Here is a 25,901-nt window from a genome sequence, read left to right on the forward strand (position 1 = left end):
AGGCTCTTAGCTCTGATCTCTTGGCTTTCTTCTTTGCATTGGTTCTGTGTTTCTTATTTAATAAGATGGTTGGTTACATCTACACCTATCCTTTGTCACATGTGTTAATAACTCAAGGATTCCAAAGCATAATTAGAACAACATAATTGAAAAGATGAAAAAAAACTAATCAGCTGGATGTAGTGGCACATGCCTTTAATACCAGCACTTAGGAGGGAGAAGGAGGCAGATTTCTGTGAGTTCAAGGCTAGACCTATTATACATTGTTATGTCACCGAATATTAGAACTTGCTATCAAAATTATGTTTCCCTATAACATATAAATATTGGCTATACCTTTAATAACAGGAATATTATGATTTTGAGAAAAATGCAATTAATGAGTTCACTTCACTATAATTTCGTGTGTGTGTGTGTGTGTGTGTGTGTGTGTGTGTGTGTGTGTGTGGTCTATGTGTGTATGGCATGTGTGTATGGTGTAGGTACATGTGTGTGTGGGAGTTAACAGCACCTGTGTGCACAGAGTACAGAGACAGTCATTGAGTGTCCTGCTCTATCACTCTGCACCTTAGTCTTTGAGGCAGGGTCTCTCCCTGAACCTGGAGCTAGCCTGGTGGCCAGCAGCAAGCCCCAGGGGTCCTCCTGACTCCAGTCACCAGTGTTAGGGCTCCAGGCATGGGAAGCCATGCATGGTTAGTGGCCTCAGCACTGGAGATTGAATCAGGTCCTCATGCTTACACAGCAAGTGCTCTTACCCCCCCCCCCAGCTACCTCCCCAACCCCTTTAAGTATAATTTCTTCAACACGTTCACTTCAACGTAATTGATTATAATTGTACTTACACTAACCCCCATTTATGGTTCTTGTTGTATTTTCTTCTCTTACAGCTAAGTATCCAGAGATAAAATCCTTGATGTAACCTGACCCCAACCTCATCTGGATCATAACTCTGATGGTTCTCGTCCAGTTGGCTTCATTTTGCTTAGTGAAAGACGTGCACTGGAAATGGGTCATATTTTGGTCCTATGTCTTTGGTAGCTCCATTAACCACTCAATGTCTCTGGGGATCCATGAGATTTCCCACAATTTCCCATTTGGCCACCACAGGGCGCTGTGGAACCGATGGTTTGGAATATTTGCTAACCTCCCTATTGGAGTTCCTTTTTCAGTTCCCTATAAAAAATATCATAGGGATCATCATCGATGCCTCGGAGTTGGTGGCCTTGATGTGGATATTCCTACCGATTTGGAGGGCTGGTTCTTCTGCACCACTTTCAGGAAGCTGGTCTGGGTTATCTTTCAGCCCCTCTTTGTGATTTTCCGACCTCTATTTATCAACCCGAAACCAATTACTTATCTGGAAATCATCAATGCTGTGGCTCAGATCACTTTTGACATTATAATTTACTATGTTTTGGGAATTAAATCTTTAGTCTACATGTTGGCAGCCTCCCTGCTTGGCATGGGTTTGAACCCAATCTCTGGGCATTTTATAGCTGAACATTACATGTTCTTAAAGGGACATGAAACATACTCATATTATGGGCCTCTGAATTTACTGACCTTCAATGTGGGCTACCATAATGAACATCATGACTTCCCCAACATTCCGGGGAAAAACCTGCCACTGGTAAGTGAAGGATTTGGTAAATACTTTCATTTATAATGGCTATATAATCCAAATTAGTCTTCACTTGATCATTTTAAAGGAAGCTAGTATATTTTATCAACCAAAGCTCATTAAAATGAAATCCAAAGTGTAATATACATCTAATGCCTGACAGGCTATTTTTTACTGAGGGTACACTCTTTTAGATCCTTAAGCTTAGTGGTTGCATTTAGGTTCAGAAGCACTGGGAGATGTGTGAAATCTGTTATCCAGTAAATAGCTGTTTCAATGTCTCAATGTCTGTTCTACTGCTGTGGAGAGACACCATGACCAAGGTAACCTATAAAAGAAAGCATTTAATTAGGAGCTGTCTTACAGTTTCAGAGGGTTAGCCCATGATCCTCATGGAGGGAACATGGCAGAAGGCAGGCAGGTGTGGTGCTGATGAGACTGGACCTGGCATGGGTTTTTGAAACCTCAAAGCCCACCCTGGTGACACAGCTCTCCAACAAGGCCACACCTCCTAATCCTTCCATTTTCATTCCAACACCACCAACTCAGAATTAGTAAACAAACCCTTCTATGGAGTGAGCAGCAATCTCAGGCTGAGGAGGTTTCCTCACCGTCATGCTGACGGGCTTTGCTAGGAAGGGTGGACTGGTCCACAAAATACTACTACTACTTTGTGAAACTTCAGTACAGAATTATTTGGAGCGAGTTGATTTGTCCATTAGATCCTTGAAATGCTGCGTAAATGTTCTGAAAATCGGGTAGACATCAATTTGCAATGCCCTGGCATGGACTATCATTTTTTTCCTTGTACCGACTTATATAACGTATTGTAGTAAAAGTGTGTTTTCTGCTTTATAGAGGGGCACCTTTAGGAAACACGTGTTGAGATATTGAGGGATGAAATGCCAGTGTTAAGTTTTTCAGAACTCAGGCATGAATTCCAATAGGTTTCATTATTTCTTTTTCTTTTTCTTTTCTTTTTTCTTTTTTTTTTTTTTTCAGACAGGGTTTCTTTGTGTAGTTTTGTGCCTTTCCTGGAACTCACTTTGTAGACCTGGCTGGCCTTGAACTCACAGAGATCTGCCTGCCTCTGCCTCCTGAGTGAGTGCTAGGATTAAAGGCATGCACCATTTAGCAAGAGAACAAGAGTGTGGGTTTGTTTTCTGCAGGACATTGCAGAAAGCGACTGTCAGAGGTCACTGTGTCACACCTTCAAATTGGCTAGGGGCACAGGGCTACTTGACTGCTCCCTCAACTGTTCAACAGGCTTAGCATTTTCATTGTATTGGTCACCTGGCTAATAAATTCTCTAGAACTTATAGTCCATACATAAAGTTGAAGTTTTACATCATATCCTTTTAATGTTTATAATTTATCATCTTTTGTGTCATCCTGGTTACTATGTACATTTAGTCTTAGCAAATCTCTCAAAAACTTATCAAGGCTCTGAGTGGCTCTGTCACTTTACAGTTTGGGAACTCCAGTGTTTCTCTGTACCATCTGCTAAGCTAAACTGATTGCCACTGGCTTTGCCAAGAGGCCAGTGTGGATTCTGATACTGAGCTGTTTATGTGGATGTGAGCTGTAGACTTTATTCATGAAGAACTGCAGGGAGTCTGAAGGACCATGAGCAAGGGTGTTGCCCTTTGGCTGAGTTGGTATTTTGTCTGTCTGTCTGTCAGACCCTCACCTGTCATCTTGAGGCCTCAGTAACACTCACTGTGTTTTGTCACTTCCAGGTGAGGAAAATAGCAGCTGAATACTACGACAAACTCCCCCATCACAACTCCTGGGGGAAAATCTTGTATGATTTTGTGATGGATGACACACTGAGCCCCTACTCCAGGGTGAAGAGGCTTCAGGGAGGAAAATAGTTTTTGGAATAACACTATCAGAGCCAAAGCAAATTCTGCAAAGATTCTAAATAGCTGAGAATGTGGATTTTTTTTCCTTGTTAAAATTGAGATCAGTGATGCTCAGAAGCTGCCCCAGAAGAATTTTCTCTCCATAACATCAAGAAGCTGTTCTGGTTCCCTGTCAGTCTGACTCTGTCACAGAACTCAACTGTGTGCTTGTCCAGTTACCATCCCTGAGAGACTGTTCACCCTGTCTGTCATTTTGTAAGGCATATTAAAAATTGCCCGTTTCTCCTGTAGCGTTTTTATCACAATGTTTTCCTTTAAAAATAGGTAGTGATCTAAGGTATTAATGTATACTTATTTATCATTTTTCTTGTAGTTTTCTTTCTTATTACATATGGTTGCTTGGGTACTGGTGGAAACTTATTTTAAATTTTCCATTCAAAAGAGTTTTTGTTTTTCCAATACTTTCTGAGAAGGCCAGATAAGTACCATGGCAGGCTGCTAATAATTCAGTTAAGAACTAGGCCTCACTTCCTGCCTCCTCTTGAAACTGAATAGGCATTTCTGAGGAAGCCATGTACAAAGGGCAATCAATCACCAACAACCCTGACAGCAAGGAGAGGCCTGAGCCAGCCCCAGAGTAGCTCAAGGGAATAACCAAAATAAGGTCAGAGCCTGGGACTTGCCAGGCTTGTCCAAAAATGGAAAAACTATAGCCTTGGCCAAGCCCTGCTAGCAATAACCAATCAGGAATGTGCTAATATGACTGCCACTGGCATAAGCCAATCCTAGATAGAATGACCTCACTACCTTTACAATTCCTTTAGCTGTGTATAAAAGAGCCTGCCATCTTCCCTTGGAATTGCCATTTTGCCTTTGTGTCAGATGTGTGGCCCCATCATGCTGGTACCTTTGCAGTGGAGATGATAAATGCTCTTGTTGATTGCATATGTGGATGGTGGTCCTTTGTGGGACTTTTCTAGGACCCTAACACTTTCCTTAGTCCTTGGGAAGGGGAGGTGACTCTGATCTCAGTGGCTGGAAGTTCTGACACTCTGTGTGGGATGCTACATGCAGGTTTCAGTGCTGAGGATGCAGGAGGACCTCCTGGATTGCTGTGTGGGCACCATATCCGTGCAGTGGCTCTGAGCACTGGCTGCTGTTCAGAGGACCCAGGTTCCATTCCCTACACACACATGGCTGCTCACAATTGTTTGTACCACCAGCCCCAGGGTATCTGGTGCTCTCTTCTGGCCTCCACAGGCACTACATCACATGGTACACCTAAACACCATCAACATATCCATACATACAAAATAATAAAATAATTTTATAAAGAAGATAATGGAATCAAGTCACATCACTAGTCATACATGTAGACCCCCAAGGGGTGTTCCTAAGTCCTACTAATTGACACAGAGATTCCATGGGCTGCTATCCAAATTCCCAACAGGCCCTCCTAAGGACAGTGATGAGCCTCTGGCAAATGTTTTGCAGAACTACAAAGGGACTAAAAAAGACCAAGAATATGTGACCAATTCATTTTCACAAGTGAACATGCTAGTCCCCTGAGAAGAGAAATGTCATGTCTTTTAAAAGTTTCATCATTTATTTATTATTGTGGTGGTGTGTGCTTGAGTAGGGTGTGTGCCTGCCACAGTGCTCAGGTGATGAAGGTCAGAGGGCAACTCTGAGGTTGTTTCTCTCTTCCCACCTTCTCATATGTCCAAGGATTGGACTCAGGTGAATAAGTTTGTGTGGTGAGGACTTTTACCCACTTGGGCCGTTTCCCTGGGAGGAAAAGTCCTGCCTTTTCAACAACCAGGACTACAGTAGACCATCTCATGGAAAACAGCAACTACAGCCCTACCTCACACCAACTACAGAACCTTCCACTGCTTTCCTTTCCTCAGAGTCCTCTTCCAAAGATCAAAATGAAGATCAAAACTATTCTAGAGACAACTAATTGCATCTGTACTGGACATGCACGGACTTTCCCTGTGTAAGATGCATCATTTGTATCAGTTGCAGCATAACAACTGTTATGTAGCAGTGTGGACTAGTCACACACATGTGTGCACTGTGAGAGAAAATGGGTATCATCTAGCACTTCCTTCCGAGAAAGAATGGGTAGGTATACATTGTATGCAAGTAATGCTGCATTTTACTGATGGGATTTGAGTAGTCATAGACTATAGTATCTGTAGTGGAACTGAAACTAATCCCCAACCCTAGATGGTCTTTTGAATGTTAGTATAAATGGAAAATGGAAAGTACACCAATATATGAAATAAAAAGTTCCATATTTATAACGAAGACTGAAATATAAAACTTTGCAAACTTGGGAAGTGTTAATTTCTAGGGCAATAATACACCATGAGAGATAAAATGATAAATAGGTATTCTTTAATTGAAAAACTATTTGTTGCATAGAAGACATTAAAATATGAAGTAAAGTAGATTGGAAGCTGGGCAGTGGTGATACATGCCTTTAATCCCAGCACTTGGGTGGAGGGGGTAGTTGGATCTTTCAGTTCGAGGAAAGCCTGGTCTACTGAGCCAGTTCAGGACAGCCAAGGCTAAATAGACAAACCCTGTATTGAAAAACCAAAAACAAACAAACAACAAAAAAAACAAGGAAAAAAACCCCAATTTTGGAAAGTGTCTATGTATTGATTTTAGTGAGTTCATTTTATAAAGACTTTAGTCCAGGAAAAGCAAGATTTCTACTTCAACTTATTAATAACGTGTTACCAACTCAGCTTTATTTAAGGAGTAAACAATGTAGGAAAATAGGAAGATCTCTGATGTCCCACTAAGCACATGAATAAAAGTGCCACACTTTAGTTATCAGGGAACAGAAATTTTATTAACATAGTAGGTTATATATACAATGTACATTTCTGTTTAAAGAATGGTGTTATGGCTAGATCTAGAGGAAGATGAGGCTGTGGACAGTGTGAGCAGTTCTAAGAGACTCCCCATCCCCAGATGATGAGGAACAGATGGGCAGCAGGGAAGGCTGTCTGGGGGTCCTTCCCCTCCTGAACAGGAATGTAGATTGGGGGCCTGTGTCTGAGTACAGCATGTCCCCAGATCCTAAGCAATGTAGGCAATGAAGTTAAAAGAACTGCAAATCCCTCTTGTTTGTAACACACAGGTGCCGAGAACTGATGACAAGCTGAACCCCAAGCTACTGAAGCTGCTTTTAAAACCAAACATGAATAATTCCACAGCACCTGGACACCAGACAAGGCAACTCTGCAATAACACAGCCCTAACAGGGCGGATCTAAGACAGGAATGCTGAGAGGAGCAGCCCTGTGTCTTCCCACACACAACCCAGGCCCTGCTGTGCTCTGCTGGGCCTCACAAAGCTCTTTCAGGAGCACAAATGCAGACTCTCACTCACTGTCTGGCAACAGCTCAGAACCAGGCCATGTGCAGCCTCCCTACAGCTGACAAAACCCAAAGACTTTTAGTCCTTTCTGACACCAGATCGCAGGACTTCTCCTCCCCATCGTGGGTGTGCTCTCATCACCGCAGAGGAACGGGCCCATCATGTTAACTACATGTGGACCCCATGTGCTGGGAAAGCTGAGAACACACTGCATGCTGCTCTCCTGAAAACTGTGGAGACAGAAATCAGTGGTTTACTTAATGTCTGCCTGAGGGAAATAGAGGGGACTTTGGTGTCTCAGTTTCCATGTTCAAACCATAGCACAAGTATGTGAGAAACTTTTACCATGCAGGAAGGGGTTAGGGTGTGGTTTTGGCAGGAAATCCTGATGCTGGGTGGAACTTTCCCCAGGGCTCCAACCCTCCATCCTTCCAGGACCTCCCTGACTCCTGAGCACCACCTCCTGGGCAGCACTGGTATTTTCTTTCTAGGCAAACCATTCTGCAAATCCTTTAGCCTCAACTCCCTGGAAGCAGGGGCATTGCAGAGATCTCTATTTACAAGAATTATCCAGCCGTGATGGTGGTGGAGCATGCCTTTAATCCCAGCACTTGGGAGGCAGAGGCAGGTAATGTTTGAGACCAGCCTGGTCTACAGAGTGAGTTCCAGGACAGCCAAGGCTGTTGCACAGTGAAATCCTATCTTGAAAAATAGAAACAATAAAAAAGCATCTTCTAGCACCAAATAAAGGAGTTCTACAAGGATTTGCTTACTTGGTCCTAACCAAGTACTTTTGTGCACGACATCTCCTTCACCCTTGTGTGTTAGTTAAGATTTCTAAGTTAACAAGTACAAGAGGGCTTAGCCGAGACATTTGCTTACAATTTTGATCCATGGAACAACTCTAAGAGTCTGTTGATTTTTTATAATTCTGCAGAGTGACAGAGAGGAGAAACGATCGTTTAGCTAGCTCCGCAGGAATCCTCGCTGCTATGAAAACGACTGCCACCGTTGGCTGCAGCCTACATGGCTTTGTGACTGACACCCGGTGACATAGAATGAAGAAATGACAGACACATGTGCAGAGAAGCTGGGTTTTGGACGCCTGAGTGTCTAGACAGCGACGCACCAGCAGCCTGGAGACTCTGTGCTCACAGTAGACAGCTGAACAAGAAGACAGGCTGCCTGATCTTAACAGGAGTCTCTGTAGAGGAGCAGTCTCAGCATCAGTCACCCAGGAGGAGGATGCAGGGGTTGACATGTCAGCACATAACTGGGTCAGGGAAGGCCTTGCATGTCCTTGGGTCTTAGGCACTGGGGTCCTTGACATGGCTGTGCTCATGACATTCATACAGGGGTACAATCCCTCCTCGCAACCATTAAATTAAAGTTTATGAATTATGTGACTCCCAGTCCCTATATGCTTTGTCAGAGAAAGAGAAAACAGAATGGCTTACCCAGACAGCCAGTGTCATTTGTACACTTTCATTTTTCAGTCTTCTTTTTTTCATTCAGAGACATCTGTCTGGCCTGGAAAGTTCTGTTACTGACATCGGCCTTAACCTTGAGGTCTTTCTGCCACAGCCTCCAGACTGCTGGAATTACAGTGTGCATCAACACTGCCCACCATTGTGAACCTGCAAGTATTAAAATTATGAGGTGATCTTTCTGTACTGTCTGAGGAGTGGCCTGAGGTGATGGTGAAGTTCTTGGTGCACAGGCGTGAAGACCCGAGTTCCATTCCCAGAATCTGCATTTAAAGGAAAACAAACAAACAAACAAACAAACAAACAAAAAACCTCTCTTGGTGATTGGCACCTGTAATCCCAGCCTGGGGAGGCAGGACAGGGGGATCCCTGGAGCCATTGCCTGATCAGTCTAGTCTAACGAGTGAGCTTAGGGTGTGGGGGAGTTCATACTCCAGAAAGAGTGTTCAGAATGTGTTTGCTATGTTGTCAGAGGTATTGTAATGGGGATGGCCACCACACCTCTCAAAGTGAGGTGATTCCTGGGACATAGGCATGGGGAAAGGAGAAACCAATTCCTGAAAGTTGTCTTCTGGTCCTCTGCATGCACACCATGGCACACACACACACACACACACACACACACACACACACACACACACACACAAAGTAAAGAAAATGTAACAAATTTTTATAGAGATATTGTAATGAACTAGATAGAAATTGTCTGCTGAGACTCACAATTTGTTGGAGATAGAATAGGAAGGCCAAGATGGTTTTTGTTTTTAGTGTTTGTATTGAAAAATGTTTCCTAAATTCTTTTAAGTTTTCACATTTCACCCAACTGAATAACAGCCATCAATATATAAATAATCTCTGCTCCAAGTATTGCTCCCTTTGTAACACAGAAATCAAAGCATTGGGGCTAGAGGTGTAGTTCGGTGGTGGAGTGTATCCTTGGCATTCATAAGGCCCTGGGTTTATTCCTCCGAGAGACAGAGAGAGGGGAGAGGTCATCAACATTTGCTGTCCCTATAGGAATGAAAAGATTTCTCTTCAACACAGCACATAAACACCAGTGTGGACTGGCCTGGAGATGCAGCTTAGTGGCAGAGCACATGCTCAGCATGGACAAGGTCCTGGATTAGCCCCAGCATGAAAACACAGAAAATGCCCAGTTTGTATTCACTGACGTGAAGATGAATTCAGATAAGATAAAGGAGCCCTGGGGATGGACACACAGGTCATTAGGCTCCATGATGTATCCTGACAAAAGGATTCCATAAAGGGCTTGAAGTTCCTAGTACCTAGTAAATTTGAAATGTCCTGTCTTTGGGTTATTTATCTCTTATTGGTGGCATTTTCCATGTACTATCTCTATGCTTAGTTTTCTAGGACCTCTACTTTGCAAGATATCTTACTTCCTATACTTTTGTGTAAACATATGTGGTTTTGCATTAAAAATTGGTTTTCTTGACACATTCTGCAAATGTTGGTTAGCAGACACATTATGCTGCAAACACAGACACAGTTTACCCTACATAGAGTAAATAGGGATCGGATGACAAATATACTGAAAACAGTATGGCTTTTTCCAAAACAGAGGTCAAGAATTAGGAAAACACATGAAGTGCTGAATCATGAGCTCAGTTCAGTTTTACCAAGCTTGTTGTAAGTGTACTTAAAGCCTGAGCCGTGTGCTTAGGTGGATCTTAATCAGGGTCTCTGAAAGCTAGTTTCATTTGCCATATTGTACCTTCATGCTGGAGGCCATGATGCAACTTCAGAGCCAGACGTGATGAAAATGGAGGGAGTTTTCTTGATTGAGGTTTTGCTGCACTGGCAGAAAATTCCATTCAGTCTTCTTAGTTAATAAAGCTTCGATTCAGATGTACATTTTGTCCAAGTTTAGTCTTATCACATCTAAAGCAATTTGTATAAAACAAATGTCAAATACAGATTGCTTCTCAATGAAATGCAGGGAAATAAAAATAATTAAATTTGATTAAAAGAAGAAATGTTAAAAGTGCCCGAGACTGAAAGTGGTGTTAATGTGACTCACATCAGCACTCAGTGCAGCTGTTCCTAAACATCTTGTCTCAATGTTTAGATGACAGATGTTCGCCAAGGGCCACCCACGGAGCCCTCCATTCACTCTCCTGGCTCCAAGTCCTCTTAGCCCCACTGTCCTTTCCCCTCAAAGAAGCACAGTGGCCGCCCTTCCAGACTTTTAGACACTTCCTTCTCTAGCATTAAAATACCTTGAAGAACTACAAGTTCTGACATACAGCCTTCTTAATGGTACACATTGCTTCAAAATATGGGATCAAGTTATACTTAAAGTTTTTACATTAATTTTATATCTAAAATATGTCTTTAAGCTGAGAACCATTGTCCTAGGTTCAGCAGCTAGGACAGGACAGGTTGGATCATATTGGTAGTGTACATTCCCTTCTCTTCACCTACCTTTTGGGATTCTTCTTTCTGCTCTGTAAATGGAGCCCAGGGCACCTACATCCTAAGTAGCACTCTCCAAATGAGCTAACTCGCCACCACCTATACCAAATATGGTTTTAAATCATGGGATTGTTTTCTATAAAAAATGAGCTAATGTACTGTCCCTTCTCTTCTTTGCTTCAGGTCCCACTTGCTACAGTTTGGGCTCCAGGGTCCTGCCGGACAGGACCCGGGTGGCTCTGCTGTCACTGGGTGATATGGCGCTGAGGTCCTCCTGTCTCCTGCCCGAGGAGGAGGCCTTCCAACTGAGGGACAGTGTCTTCCTTGTCCACGTTACTCTGAACTTTGCGCTATCTGGGTAACCAGTCTCTCACAATAGAATCCTTTTGTTACTAAGCCGTGAAAGTGTGTGTTCCTCCTCATTGGACCCTGACTGAGAGGCCAAGGTGCTTCTTGTGCTGATAAGTCCTTTGTTTCTTGTCTCCCCTCCCTCCCCACTGAGTGTCCTCAGAGTCCTCCTTGTATTTACATCAGAATCCTTTCTTGATCATTTGCCCTGCAGTCCCTTTCTCTTGGCTTGACTTTCCACTCTTGTCTTGTGATAAACAGATCTTAACTGGTCTCTTCTTCATTCTTGGTCTGTGGCTCCAGGGCTGGGCCTCAGGAGTCAAACTAAACATGCCCCTGACCACTGAGTTATACTCTTAGTGACCAATGTATTTCCATGATGACTTATGCTTTTTGTCTTTAATAAATCCTCCCTAAATTTAATAAATCATATGTCTACTAAGTTTAAAAATAACTTAGTTTCAGCCTCCACATTTTGGCCATAATCCACCTGAACCATGTTAGTGTCCAGTGGCGTAGGTTCATCTCATTTAAAATTCTTTCTTCCTCACTCATCTTAAGGTGCTCACACTCATAGGATTTCTTTCTGGAACCTCTGTTCTGCCCCATTATTATGACCTTTCTTCATATGTTAATAATATATATTCTGTCTCCTACAGAGTACTACATATCAGTGTTATGGTATTTCTAGGCAGGGCCCTGGAGAAGTGAGAGTAGGGATCTCATACACAGGGCTGAAGCCCTTATAAAAGAGACCCATGGGAGCTTCCTTCTACTTCTCCCCTGAGGACACTGTGAAAAGATGTCCTCTAAGAACTAGGAAGAGAGAGCTCACAGGACAGTGAAGTTGCCTGTGCCAAGGTTGTACACTGGCCTGCCTGTGAGTTATAGGGATATGAGTTTTTTGTTGTTGTTGTTGTTTTGTTTTTGTTGTTGTTGTTGTTTTGTTTTTGTTTTTTGGTTTTTTTTTGGTAACCCACCAAGTCTATGGTAATTTGTTACAGTAGCAGGAGTTAGCCGTGATGCTCTATGAATGACCTATTAGAGCGGTAGAAGGATTACAGTCTCTGGAAAAGTCACTTTCCTTCTTTTGCAGTTATCTTGGTGTGTCCTCATCTTGATGTTACTCTTCCATGTTAAATTCAAAGAGCATCTGATCAGTTTCCAACAAAATTCTACTTGCAAGTTTGGTTAGAATCGGTTTGAATCTGTAGATCAACTATCTGAATGGGAGAACTTATATTTTTATGGAATTTAGCCTCCCGGTCTATTACTATGGTCTATTGCATGGTGCGTTCAAGTCCTTAGTGTCTTTCTGTAAAGAGCTTATGCTATTGGATGGAGTTTGGTGCTGGGTGGTGGTGTGTGCTTGTCACCCGCAAGCCCTGGTTCAGTCCTCTGTAAACCTCCCACCAGATTGTTGACATATGATCCTAAAGACCTTAAAATCTTTGGTCAGGTGTTTCTAGATGCATTTTTATGTTCTCATAGTTGTTTTTGTTCAGTTTAATTGTACTTTGAAACAGTTGCTGCTGCTCTATAGAAGCATAGAGTGAAGTGATTTTGCTCGCTAATTTCCCACTTATTTATCTTCTATTCTGACAAGCAGGTTCCATTGGATTGTCTGCAAAACTGTTGCTAACTTGGTCTTATTACACTTTTTCCTCTTTCTGTTGAGGTCATGATATAAGTTTCCCCACAGTCCACTTTTGTTCTTGAGCTGAGTTGAGATGGAAAAAAGAAAGCATGAGGAACCATCTGGCTTTCATGGGATGTCCAGACAGCCCAGCATCTCAGGTGGTCCTGCATGTGACATGTCACTTAAGCAGTTGATTGGCATCTGGGAACTGAGGTATCCAAACCAGAGATGTGAGGACAAACCCACAGAATCCCACAGAACCCCACAGAAATGAGTAAGCAACTGGGCTGATGGAGGTCATCCCTATGAAAGAGGGAGGCCCAGAGCCCTGGGGGGCCTGTGTACTGGAAGAAAGGGGACACCAGGGGAGGCAGCTCGGGGCGTAGACTCTGAGACTGCAGAGCCTGTGGGACTAAAGATGCCAGCTCTAAATGGCACAAGGGCCTCTAATACTGGGCAGGAACAGCAAATCTGAGGGAGGCCTCAAGGGCAGAGGACGGAGGGTGAAACGGAGTGCTAGCCTCATGTCAGTCCTGCTCTAGTTACAGCCACATGTGGGACAGTTTTAACTGCAAATGCATGTGGTCATTACTAATCCAGAAGCACAACAGTAACAACAACAAAATAATCAGATATTTACAGGCAAACACTTACTGACAGGGTGTGGTGCCCACTTGATATCCAGAAGTAGATATCATGATCAAAGTTTGTTTAGAGTGAGGAAGGCTTACTATAATTTTTCTTCTGTGAATCAACATTAACCTAGCATATCAAGGCCCAAGCCTTTTCAGGTCATTCTAAGAGTTCAGCTGAATGATTATTCAAATGCCTGTTAAAAAATTAAATGGTAGCTGCATGTGTGTGCATGTACCTGCAATCCCAGGCTGAGAAGGAGGATGAGATGGGAGAGCAGCATGAACTACAGAGGGACACTGTCTCGAATACAGAAACCAGAACAAATTAGCTAACTAATTAGAGCATGGGAAGGGGGAAGTTCGTGTGGAGGAAAACCCTTATCTCACCCGATACCCAGCGCCATCAGGGGCTATGCGGACACTTCCAGGTCTTGGACAGACACTGGATGGATCCTCCTGCATGACTCGGATGATCATCTCATCGAAAATCTCTTGCCAACACTAATAAAAGATATGAAAGCCAGATAAGAGATTCAGGCCATTTCAAACCCAAAGCATTCAGTCTGTGCTTCTCTTAGTTGACTTTTCTGTTCTTACACCACAGTGAGAGGTTCTGAAACTGCAGACCCGGATGTAGCTAAACAAGGGTCCCTCTCATAATCTCTCTATAGCTCAAGTACTTTTCTTAGAATGTCAAACACGACTTTTAAAACAGCTACATTTTTAATCTGAATCATTTTTCTCCTTACCCTTCCCTAGAGTCTACAGTGACAGAAGAGGTGGGGTCTGAAAAGCTCCCGGGCAGTCAGGAAAGGCCAGCTTAGGACATACACTTAGATTCTGATATCGAGAGGGATGAAGAACATGGCCTAAGCAGGCAGCAGTTTATGTTACCAGCAGCCTCCAGGCTGGGTCTGAATCAGGGGTGCTGACAGCAAATGGAAAGTCTAAGTTTGCCTGGAGACACAGGGAGGGTTGTGGGGGGAGCTGCTATTCCTCATGCAGTGGGCAGGGAGAGTGTCGGGTGTGCCCAAGCTCCCACCCTGCACAGCCAAGGGTGGGGAGCATTGCTGAGCAGAGATCCAAGGTGGGCTGAACCTCACCCAGCCCGTGAGGAAAACATAGCTTTGAGGGGACTTGGAAGAAACTGAAGAAGAGCGTTTGCAGGTTTTAAGAAAACAAATAGTAAAATTTGTGGGAAATTGTTTTTCAGTAACTGATGCCTTGGCGATGTGGTACACACTGAAATCACACCACCTTGGGGAAGAGACAGGAGGGTCATTGTTAGACACAGTGGGAAAATATTCCCTTCTCATCCTCTCTCCTACTTACTCTGGCACAATGCAGTCACTGCTTGGATGTCTTGTGTATTTTATGCATATTTAAGGAAGCGAGTACATTTATTATGTACACTCACCATTCTCTTTATACCTACTGCTTTACATTTAACATATGCGTTGGAGACCATTTCATATCAATACACCAAGAACTGTAGCTTATATCAGCAGTAGAGCATAACTTCGTACTTTTCCCTGACATTTATCTGGTATTTACTTCTTCTTTTTTTTTTTTTTTAACTAGGTTCTTTTTTTTTTTTTTTTAAAGAGGTGAGTGCCTTAGCCTTCCAAGTAAGTGGGATTATAGGTGTCCTTAATTATTATAGTTTTGAAGTCATAAAGTATGGGTTCCCCAAATTCATTTTTTTTTGTGGTCTGATTGTTCTTTATTTTATATCTAGAATCCACCAATGAGTGAGTACATACCATAACTGTCTTTCTGGGTTTGGGTTACCTCACTCAGGATGATTTTTTCTAGTTCCATCCATGGTATTTACTTCTAAAGGATAAGAACTCTTTTGAGAAACTAAAACCATAATACTATATCCCCAGTAAACTTTATTTCTTCTTCTCCTTCTTCTTCTTCTTCTTCCTTCTTCTTCTTCCTCCTCCTCCTCCTCCTCCTCTTCCTCTTCCTCTTCCTCCTTCCTTCCTTCCTTCCTTTCTTTTTCTTTTTGGTTTTTCAAGACAAGGTTTCTTTGTGTAGCCTTCAATGTCCTAGAACTAGCTCTGTAGACCAGGCTGGCCTCAAACTCACTGAGATGTGCCTGCTTCTGCCTCCTGAGTGCTGGGATTAAAGACATACACCACCACTGCCCAGTTCTCCAGTGAACTTTTTAGCAGTGACTTCCTAACACCTCCACCTATCTAAATTAAATTCCAAGTAAGTTTTTAAAAGTATGCATCTTTGCATCTGAATCTTAATAAGACAAGCACATTGAAGTTGGTTATACATCTTTTAGACAGTCCTTAATTCTTAGGCTACCCTTTCTTTATGTTCCTTGAATCATAATTATTGAAGATCCCAGGTCACTCTAGGGTAGTGCTCCCTATGGATGTCTCAGGCTGACAGCATCTCTGTGTTCTCTGGGTAGTGGTGTGGCACAGGCAGTGTGTAGTTTACTGGGTCCTTTTACTAGGAAGTACGCTGCCTGTCCTTCTGTAATCCTAGTCCTAGTTAATTGTTTGGACACAGCAGTGGTAGTTATTTTAGAAACAAAATGTACCCTCCTGAAGATCTCCATGACCTTTGTGAGAGATGCCAGTTACAGAAATGCATGCACTGGAATGGCAGATTCCATGTCATCTTTCCCTGTTACAAGAAACATGTTTCCATTTTGTTCAGTGGCTTTTCACGCCACACAGCTTGCGTTTTCCTTCTGGGCAGGAGAAGCTTTACACAGTTTAGAAGGCAGATGCACATGGTCTGCTGATCATTTACTTTGGAAACTAAATACACAGTTTGGGCTGCTGCCATGTATTAAATCGGGGATCCTCCTGACTTGGTGAAGTTGCAGCAACCCTTCAGGATCCTCAGTTGTAGGAGGTTCTGAGCAGCAGCCTTGTCTACTCAGAGACATCTCCTTCCTTTTTCATCCTGTCCGAGAATGAGGGGCTGACCCTGGTCACCTGCAGGACAGCAGGAGCTGGACCCCACAGGTGCTCACAAGACACAGAACCTCACAGCAAACCACCTCTTCCTAGTCTGGCCCCAGAGCTAGGAGCCAGGGGGCAGTGACTGGGGAGAGTGGGCGGGGCGAGCTAGGCTCTGCCCCCTCTGTTACTTTACTCAGCCTGGCACAGGCACCTGCACACCAGAGCCTGCAGCATCCTCTACCTCCTTTGCTTTCAGGAGGTTGGACGTGGTGCAGAACCCAGAGAAGTCCGCGCCCAGCCATGGGGAGCCGCGTTTCTCGAGAAGATTTTGAGTGGGTCGACACGGATGAACCGCATGCGCAGAGGAGACGAGAGATCCTGGGTGAGGTTTTGAGCATATGCTCCAGAGTGTGTGGCTACTGTTCATGCTCCCAACAGAAGGAGAGGCCTGGGCTAGGCTCAGGGTGCTCACAGCTTGGGGATGCATGGGACTTCACAGATCCCCAAGATGAACTGCCTGCTTGGTGAAGAGGCAGGGGCCAGTCCCTGAGCGTGAGCACCCTCAGCCCAACCTGCTGATTCAGGTTAAGATCTCCAGACTGAGACATCCCAGGCCTTCTCCACTAACTAGGGGACTCTTAGGACGTCCACTGGGCAGTGGTTTCTCTAAATAGCCTGCCACTGGAGTGTGAGGCTCAGGAAGTGGTCCTGGGAAATCCTGGGGTCCTGGAGCAAAGTACACATGATCCAATGCAGGTAGGTCCCAGTGAGGGGCAGCACTACCCTGGAACCCAGGGCCTGCTGGAGAGGACAGGTCCTGGTGTGCTCACATCTCCTGTCTTTCTACCACAAACCTGGGACACAAAGGGAAGTTCACAGACAATTCTCATCCTTTTTGGTTGTCAGGGTGAAGAAACTGAAACACAGATGACCAACCAAATACAAAAATACCTGGCTTGTCCTGACAGTTTTTCGGGCTTTAACACAGACTAACCAGGTCTCACAGCTCTAGAGTATACAGGGCCCTTCTGTGTTCCCAGGGAGTTCTCTCCTCTCTCCCAGGCCCCCCTTCATGACCCACCAGACTTCTGAGTTGGGTTCTCTCCGACATTGCCTAACTTTTCCTCATTCCAGTGTTCTGCCTTTTCTGCCTTGTAGAAGATGCAGTGAGAAGGAAGGAGATCAGTGCTAGAAGGAGGACTGTACCCTGGGTTAGGCTGCCTGCAAAGAACACGCCTCTAACCTGTTCTCTGTTTAAACCAAGGACACTAATGGAGGGGGTTGAATGTGAGGGGCCCTCCATCCAGTGCTGGGGACCGAACCAGGGTCTCACACAGCAGCTCCACACTGTGGCACACCCCCAACCCCTGGAGATCTCTGCTATACACAACAGTTCGCTTTCTCTTGATGTCCATATTCCCAATGAAAAGACCAGACCCCAATGTTTATGAGTGTCTAAAGTTAGAAATTTCTTCTTTTGTGAATGAGTTAACACTAGCGGGTGTGAGAACCTTTGAGTTTCATGTTAAGGCAGTGTTTAAAAGACTTCTGTCTAGTTCTTGGGTTTCTTCTCTCTCTCTAACAACATTGCAGCTTACTTGTACTTAATTTTATAAGATATCAGGTAGTACCTATTATCTACACTTTACATATTGCCTCAGAATCATGTGATGTCCACCTTTACAAAAACTGACTCTTAAACTTAGCTTTCTCTTCAATAGTCAGAAAATCAAGGAAGCAAGAGAGTGTTAATTAATGCTTTTCTCAACCTTGAGCCTTTCCCTACAAACTTATCCCTACAACGAACTATCTCACTTGAAAAAGCTGAATGAACTTTATATTTCTTGATGAAATATACTATTTTACCACTCAGTGTTCCATTTCTGGAGACAGAAAAGAAATAACTTTAAGGAAGAAGAGTCTGGGGGTTCATTTAAATTATCTCATCAAAATGACAATGTACTTCTGAAATATATATCTGTATTTTGGGGGAAGAAACAAATCCATACACTTTGAATCTGTAGTTAGAGTTAGTGTTAAAAGTCCATTTCATGCTTTACCAACAACCCCCTAGTGGGTATTCATGGACAAAGGGGATGAAAAGAAACTCTACCCTGCTCCATTCAGATGGGCTTCTACTCCTAAAATGCACTTCAGCTGAAAGAGTGTGTCTGGGGTGCGAGTGCCAAAGAGGGGGTGCTGAGCCTCCCACTGCTGCCCCTGTGAGCCCACACCTCTGAGAGGTCCTAGGCCCTTGCTGCTGCAGAGCCAGCCTCGACAGTGCCCACTTTCCTACACCGACCCCAGCTGCACTGCAGGAGAAGCCGCACTGTGGGGCCCTCCCGCGCCGCCCCCCCTCTCTACAACACACTGTCGGACCACTAGCATGTTGTCGCTGTCCTAACAGTCTAGACACAGTGGCTCTCGCTGACTCTGCATAGCATGTGTTGTGCCAAAGGCATCACTCACAGCCACAGATGGTAGAGGGGGACTCTAATGGAAATAAAGTCAACATTGCATATCAAACTGACACTTTAAGGTACATCTTCAAGGGAAAACCACTCACTTCCTAAGAATTTCATAAAATTGGCAGAAATATCTGATCTACCAGATACACCCAAAAATCTCAAATGTACAAAATTTATGTAAAACTGGATAATACGCTGTCAGAAAAAGAACAAAATTACTTCTTAGCAATAGAATCTATGGAAACTATTGTGAATGAAATACTTAGCAATAGAAGCTGTGGGAACTATTGTGAATGAAATAGTTAGCAACAGAATCTATGGGAACTATTGTGAATGAAATGCTTGGCAAAGGATTTAGGAGAATGGGGCTGAGGATGTAGCTCAGTGGTTGGGTATTTGTACAGCCTATGTGAGGCCCAGCCAACGTCATACTTAATGGACAAAGAACTGAAAAGAATTTCTGTGCATTCAGGAAGAAGGAAAGGGTGCCAGTCACTGCTCAATTTTGTATAATACTAAGAAGTTTTAAAAAGAGCAAACAGGCAAAAGAGAGACAGGAAATAAAAACAAAGTGGAAGGTCATCTGTTAGGTTTGCCCTGTGACTATATATGTAGGAAAGTAGACTCCACACAAGGCTATTGGAACTGACAAATTCAGTAACATAGCAGAACACCAAATCAACATACAAGAAATACACAACAGGTGACTTGCTGGTCATGGTGGCGCACACCTGTGTACTAGGTACCTGGGAGGCTGAGGAAGAAGGTTTTCATGAATCCCCAAGTTTGAGACCGATCTAGCCAACACAGCAAGAATACATCTTTAAAAACTCTTTACCTCTGGGGCTGGAGATATGGCCCAGCAGTTAAGAGGCTTTACTGCTCTGCAGAAGATCCAGGTTTGGTTTCCAGCACTGACATGATTGCAGATGGACACTTTTCTCGGTCCCGCCCTGGTCCCACAGTCCTGCAGCCACTTTTAAAATAATCACACAGAGGCTTAATATTAATTACATGCTATTTGGTCTATGGCTCAGGCTTCTTACTAGCTAGCTCTCTCGTCTTAAATTAACCCATTTCTATCGATCTATGTAATGCCATGTAGTTGTGGCATTACCGGTTTGCTGGCATGTTGCTCCTTGGGCAGCGGGCTGGCATCTCTCTGACTACACCTTTCTTCTCCCTGTATCTTTGCTTGGATTTCCCATCTAACTATAACCTGTCTTGCCATAGGCCAGAGCAGCTTCTTTGTTAATCAATAGTAGCAACACATATTCACAACACACAGAAAGACCACCCCACAGCACATGACAGCTCACGAACATCTGTTACTCTAGTGCCAGGGTATCTGACACCTTCCTATAGCCTCTCAGGGTACAAGGCTTACACATGGTACAAACACATACATTCAGGCAAAACACGCATATGGATGACAGGGTTTCTCTGTGCAGCCCTGGCTCTCTAGGAAATTGCTTTGTATAGACTAGGCTGGCTCTGAAATCACAGAGATCTGCCCGTCTCTGTCTCTTGAGTGCTGGGATTAAAGGTGTGCTCCATCATGCCCAGCTGGCATAAAATATTTTTTAATTTAATTAAAAATCCTTATTGTCTCTGTATCCAAAAAAATAAACTTGGTGAGCAGGAGACACTAAGTCAGCCATCCTCGTAGTTGTAAATAGTTAAACAGCAAAGTAAAACTTACCAATGAAATAATAGACTTCAACAATGAAAGTTACATAATATTGATGAAAAATTGAAGTAGATACACAAAATAATGGAAGTATCCACATATATGATTTTTTATAATTTTTTTATACACTGAAATTTTACTCTTATCAACATATTAAAAAAACTGACGCGCCAGGTGGTGCACACCTTTAATCCCAGCACTTGGGAGGCAGAGGCAGGCAGATCTCTGTGAGTTCGAGGCCAGCCTGGTCTACAGAGTGAGTTCCAGGACAGGCACCAAAACTACACAGAGAAACCTTGTCTTGAAAAGCAAAACAAAACAAAACAAAAAACAAACAAGCAAATAAAAAGAAAACGAAAAAACTGACTCAAACTGGGCTTGGTGCCACACACCTTTAATCCAGGCCAGCCAGGTTACGTGGAGGGACCCTGTCTCAAATCAAAATGAAACAAAATAAACCTCGAAATGAATCAAATACCTAAGTGTAAGACCAGAAATAACTGAAAGAAATCATAGGGAATACAAGTGAAGATATTGGTATAGACAAAGATTTTCCAGATTGGAGTTCAAAGGCAAACACACACAAAAAAATTGAGAAACAGTGTTTGACTAAACCAAGTAGCTTCTGTAGAGCAGAGAGAGTAATCAACAGAGTGAGATGGACAGGTGGACAGAAGATGATGTGCAGAGCGGAAGATAGCTGCCAACTAGTCATGTGACGGGGACTAATAGCTAGAATAGAGGAGGGCCATTTAAAAACAACAACAAAACACCCAAGTAACCCACGTGTAAAAGGAGTAAATGATCTGGAGACACTCCTCAAAACAACAACACCCCCCCCACCCACACACAAATAACAAATGGCCAAGAAATAGATGAAAAAATTCCCGGTATCCTTAGACATCAGAGAAATGCAGACAAACCTACAATAATATCCCACCCCAACTAAAATAACTATCATTGTTTTAATACTGATAAGAATGCAGAGGAAAGGAACTTTTAAACACTGCTATCGGGGTATAAACTATACAGTTATTATGGAAAACAGTATGGATCTTTCTCAAAAAAAATTCTAAAAAATAGTATTATTCCCTCAAAACACCAAGAATAAATTTTCCATCTAATTCTCTCCCGGGGCACTTCCTGCTGCACTCTAAAGTGGATAAAATCAGCATACAAAAGAGATGCCCTCACATTCATATGTGTTGTGGCAGTCACAATAGCTAAATTATGGAATTAGCTGAGGGGCTCACCAACAAGCAGCAAGGATAAAAAAGTGTGATGTGCATACACGATAACATCCCATCACACTATGACAAATAAGAATGAAATGAGCTGGAGAGATATCTCAGAAGTCAATGAAGTGCTTGTCATGCAGGCCGGTGGACCTGGGTTCAGATCCTCAGCACCCACATTAAAACAGGCACAGTTCCAAGTGCCAGCCACCCTGGTACAGGGGCCGCAGGGACAGGAGGATCTCTGGGGCGTTTTGGCTAGTCAATCGAGTCAAATCAGAGAGCACCAGGTTCAGTGACAGGCTCTGCCTCAAAATATAAGGTGGAGAGCAGGAGAGATGGCTCCGCGGCTAAGAGTCCTTGCTCTTGCAGGGCAACCAAGCATGGACGTGATGGCTCACAACCATTTGTAACTCTAGTTCCAGGAGATCTGATGCCCTCTTCTGACCTCCATGTATACCAGACACAGACATGGTGCACATACATACATGCAAGCAAAACATTTATACACATAAAATTTAAAAAAAAAAAAACCTTTAAAAATGTAAATTATAAGGTGGAGAGTGACTGAAGAGCGACTTCCAACACTGACCTTTACACACAGAACCATACACTTGCTATAATTTGTAGATAATGTAGGGAACTAGAGCTTACTGTGTTAAATGTAACATCAGACATAGAAGGATAAGTACCATATCTCCTTCACATGTAGAAGCCAAAACAAGTTGACTTGGAAAGGGAAACACTGTTGCTGGAGGTTAGGAAGTGTGTGGAGGAGAGGTGGGAAAGGGGAAGTTAGATTTGATCTGCACCAGGATGTGTGTGCCAGGAACAGAACCTGGCACATGCAAGGTGTGTGAGCACATCCCCCATAGGTGATATCTATATTAAATAAGCATCAAAGAAAATTTTATATTTACTTCCCATTGAACTTTTGGATGAAATAACAAAACTACCTGTTCAAGTTTTAGGCTCAAGGGATTTTTTAAATTTTGAGTATTCCAAATTAATTTCTATGTCCTGAGAATATTTTTTGAGACGTCATCTGTATATAGTCCTGGCTGTTGAGGAACTCATTATGTAGATCAGGTTGGCCTCAAACTCACAGAGATCTGCCTGCCTCTGCCTACTGAGTGCTGGGATTAAAGGCATGCTCCAGCATTGTCCAGATCAACTAGAGTTTCGTTAAAATCTATATTATACCTTTTAGAATGTAGCTATTTTTTCCTAATGGTTACATATATTAATATTTCATCTATATCATGTCTTTTGCTCAAGGATAAAGTCACCTAAATTTAAGAATATCTAGGAAATGAATAACTACACTCCTTTATTATAGTACACAGTGTTTCTCATACTATTTATTAAGTGCTCAAAGTACTAAATGGTAAATGATAATTATTTCTTCAAGGGACTAATAATTTACTCAATTTTGATTTGTCATTATTCCCTTACAGGAAGTATAATATTGAGCTAGGAGGCTTTACTTAACATGTATATGTGTGTATCAGGTGTGTGATGTCTGGACAGTGAGCCCCAAAGATTCATCTGTCTCTGCCTCCCTAGTAGAGGGATTAAAAGATCATGCTAGTGCTGGGCAGTGGTGGCACATGCTTTTAATCCCAGCACTTGGGAGGCAGAGGCAGGAGGATCTCTGTGAGTTCAAGGCCAGCCAAGGTTGTTACAGAGAGAAACCCTATCTCAAAAAACCACAAAAAAAAAGAAAGAAAAAAGAAAGAAAAAGAAAAAAGGAAAGATCATGCTAGCAAACTTGGCTCTTTCCCTTGGGTTCTGGAGATCAAAGTCAGGTCCTCACGCTTGCATACCAACTGAGCTCTCTCTCTCCAAGGCCTCATTATAATTTCTTAGGTGTGTTCATTGTAATTTTTTATAATTATAATTGTAGTTTTTCCACTTATGATTCTTATTGTATTTTCTTTTCTTACAGCAAAGTATCCAGAGATAAAATCCTTGATGAAACCTGACCCCAACCTCATCTGGATCATAACTCTGATGGTTCTCGTCAAGCTGGCTTCATTTTACTTAGTGAAAGACCTGGACTGGAAATGGGTCATATTTTGGGCCTTTGTCTTTGGTACCACCATTAACCACTCAATGACTCTGGGGATCCATGAGATTTCTCACAATTTCCCATTTGGCCACCACAGGGCGCTGTGGAACCGCTGGTTTGGAATATTTGCTAACCTTCCTATTGGGGTTCCATACTCGATTTCTTATAAAATGTACCACATGGATCACCATCGATACCTTGGAGCTGATGGCATTGATGTGGATGCTCCTTCTCACTTTGAAGGCTGGTTCTTCTGCACCACTTTCAGGAAGCTTATGTGGGTTGTTTTTCAGCCTTTGTTGATTTTTCTTCGACCTTATTTTGTCAACCCCAAACCAGCTACTTATCTGGAAACTATCAATAATGTGGCCCAGATCACTTTTAACATTATAATTTACTATGTTTTTGGAATTAAATCTTTAGTCTACATGTTGACAGCCTCCCTGCTTGGCATGGGTTTGAACCCAATTGCTGGGCATTTTATAGCTGACCATTACATGTTCTTAAAGGGGCAAGACACCAACTCATATTATGGGCCTCTGAACTTTCTCATGTTCAATGGGGGCTACCATAATGAACATCATGACTTCCCTAGTATTCCTGGAAGCCGCCTTCCACAGGTAAGTGAAATTTTGATTTATTGTTTTAGTTTTTGATCATTATATGATCCAAATTAGTCTTCACTTGCTCATTTTTTTTTTTTTCGAGACAGGGTTTCTCTGCGTAGCTTTGTGCCTTTCCTGGAACTCACTTGGTAGCCCAGGCTGGCCTCGAACTCACAGAGATCCGCCTGCCTCTGCCTCCCAAGTGCTGGGATTAAAGGTGTGCGCCACCACCGCCCGACTTTCACTTGCTCATTTTTAAAGAAAACTTGGTATATAGTATCAAACAAAAATTCACTTAAAAAATAAAGCATAATGTATATCCAATGTCTGACAACCTAATTTTACTAAAGTTCAGTCTCTTGGATTCTTACATTTGGCCATTAAAATTAGGATTCAGAAGTGTTACAAGATGTGCAAAACTTATTACTTGGTAAAATAACTCAATGGGTTATAAAAAGAAGACATGCAGTTGGAAGGAAAATTTGGCAGGGTCAGGCCTGGTAAGACTAGGGGATTGATATTATCAAATATGCTGCATACATGTATAAAACTCTCAAAGAATTAAATAAAAAGCATCCATCTTAACAAAAGCCCATCAGATCAGCATGATGAACGGGTGTTCATTCTACAAAGGAATTTGATTTTTTTAATTGAGTTATTTTACCAAGTAATAAATTTTGTACATCTTCTAACACTTCTGAATCCTAATTGTGTGTGTGATCTGTAGACTGTCCTTATTCATGAAGAACTGCAGGGAGTCTGAAGGACCATGAGCAAAGGTGTTGCCCTTTGGCTGGTTCAGTATTTTGTCCGTCTGTCTGTCAGACCCTCACCTGTCATCTTGAGGCCTCAATGATACTCACGGTTCACCTTGCTGTGTTTTTTCACTTTCAGGTGAGGAAAATAGCAGCTGAATACTACGACAAACTCCCCCATCACGACTCCTGGGGGAAAGTCTTGTATGATTTTGTGATGGATGACACACTGAGTCCCTACGCCAGGGTGAAGAGGCTTCCAAAAGGGAACGAGGTTCTGGAGTAAAAATCACCAGAGCCAAAGAAAACCCTCTCCAAAGCTTTATTATTATAAATGATATGTGGCAATATCTCCCCACCCTGCCTCTCTCACTGGTAATTATCTTAGGGCATCATACATGCGCAGCAAGAGCTCCGCCAATGAGCTCTGTCCCCAGCCTGATTTGGCCTGCTTAAACTTGGACCAGTGATGGTCAGAAGCTGTCTCGCTGCAATTTAAAATCAGATTTCTATGATATCATGAATTCACTCTGGTTTTCAGTCGGCCTGACTGTTACAGTGCTCACCTCCGCTTACAGGGCATTTGCTTATTGAATTATATCATTCCTGGTGGTGTCTTTATCTATGTCTATCACTTTGTAAGCACATCATGAATTGCCTACCTTATGACAAGATTTTTACCATTAAATTTTACTTTAATAAAAAAGCTAACCAAGT

General features: G+C 42.8%; 2 protein-coding genes and 1 long non-coding RNA gene across 3 annotated transcripts; 2 read left to right on the top strand and 1 right to left on the bottom strand.

Annotated features, from left to right (window-relative positions):
• Nucleotides 1–874: 874 nt before the first annotated feature.
• LOC102928882 (sphingolipid delta(4)-desaturase DES1-like) lies at nucleotides 875–3,776 on the top strand. Its single transcript, XM_042258732.2, has 2 exons — nucleotides 875–1,630; nucleotides 3,361–3,776. Exons 1-2 carry the CDS (start codon nucleotides 953–955, stop codon nucleotides 3,493–3,495), a joined length of 813 nt encoding a protein of 270 aa, XP_042114666.2. The 5' UTR covers nucleotides 875–952; the 3' UTR covers nucleotides 3,496–3,776.
• On the bottom strand, nucleotides 3,737–20,698 carry LOC121821370 (uncharacterized). The gene is made up of 3 exons (XR_013043460.1): nucleotides 19,667–20,698; nucleotides 10,105–10,271; nucleotides 3,737–8,519 (listed from the first exon to the last, which is right to left on the bottom strand). It is a non-coding gene; the product is annotated as an uncharacterized LOC121821370 (long non-coding RNA).
• LOC102928569 (sphingolipid delta(4)-desaturase DES1-like) lies at nucleotides 16,622–25,850 on the top strand. Its single transcript, XM_006974177.3, has 3 exons — nucleotides 16,622–16,742; nucleotides 23,702–24,444; nucleotides 25,324–25,850. The coding sequence occupies exons 1-3, from the start codon at nucleotides 16,661–16,663 to the stop codon at nucleotides 25,468–25,470; spliced, it is 972 nt and encodes a 323-aa protein (XP_006974239.3). The 5' UTR covers nucleotides 16,622–16,660; the 3' UTR covers nucleotides 25,471–25,850.
• The last annotated feature ends 51 nt before the right edge of the window (nucleotides 25,851–25,901 follow it).

The sequence above is a fragment of the Peromyscus maniculatus genome, chromosome 11, assembly GCF_049852395.1.
Source record: "Peromyscus maniculatus bairdii isolate BWxNUB_F1_BW_parent chromosome 11, HU_Pman_BW_mat_3.1, whole genome shotgun sequence".
Taxonomy (NCBI): domain Eukaryota; kingdom Metazoa; phylum Chordata; class Mammalia; order Rodentia; family Cricetidae; genus Peromyscus; species Peromyscus maniculatus.

What these genes read in the sequence shown, in the direction of transcription:
- LOC102928882 (XM_042258732.2), top strand. Translation starts at nt 953, where the DNA reads ATGGTTCTCGTCCAGTTGGCTTCATTTTGCTTAGTGAAAGACGTGCAC. An exon ending in CGGGGAAAAACCTGCCACTG is followed by an intron (nt 1,631 to 3,360) that starts GTAAGTGAAGGA and finishes TGTCACTTCCAG; the next exon opens with GTGAGGAAAATAGCAGCTGA.
- LOC102928569 (XM_006974177.3), top strand. Translation starts at nt 16,661, where the DNA reads ATGGGGAGCCGCGTTTCTCGAGAAGATTTTGAGTGGGTCGACACGGAT. An exon ending in GAGGAGACGAGAGATCCTGG is followed by an intron (nt 16,743 to 23,701) that starts GTGAGGTTTTGA and finishes CTTTTCTTACAG; the next exon opens with CAAAGTATCCAGAGATAAAA. An exon ending in CTGGAAGCCGCCTTCCACAG is followed by an intron (nt 24,445 to 25,323) that starts GTAAGTGAAATT and finishes TTTCACTTTCAG; the next exon opens with GTGAGGAAAATAGCAGCTGA.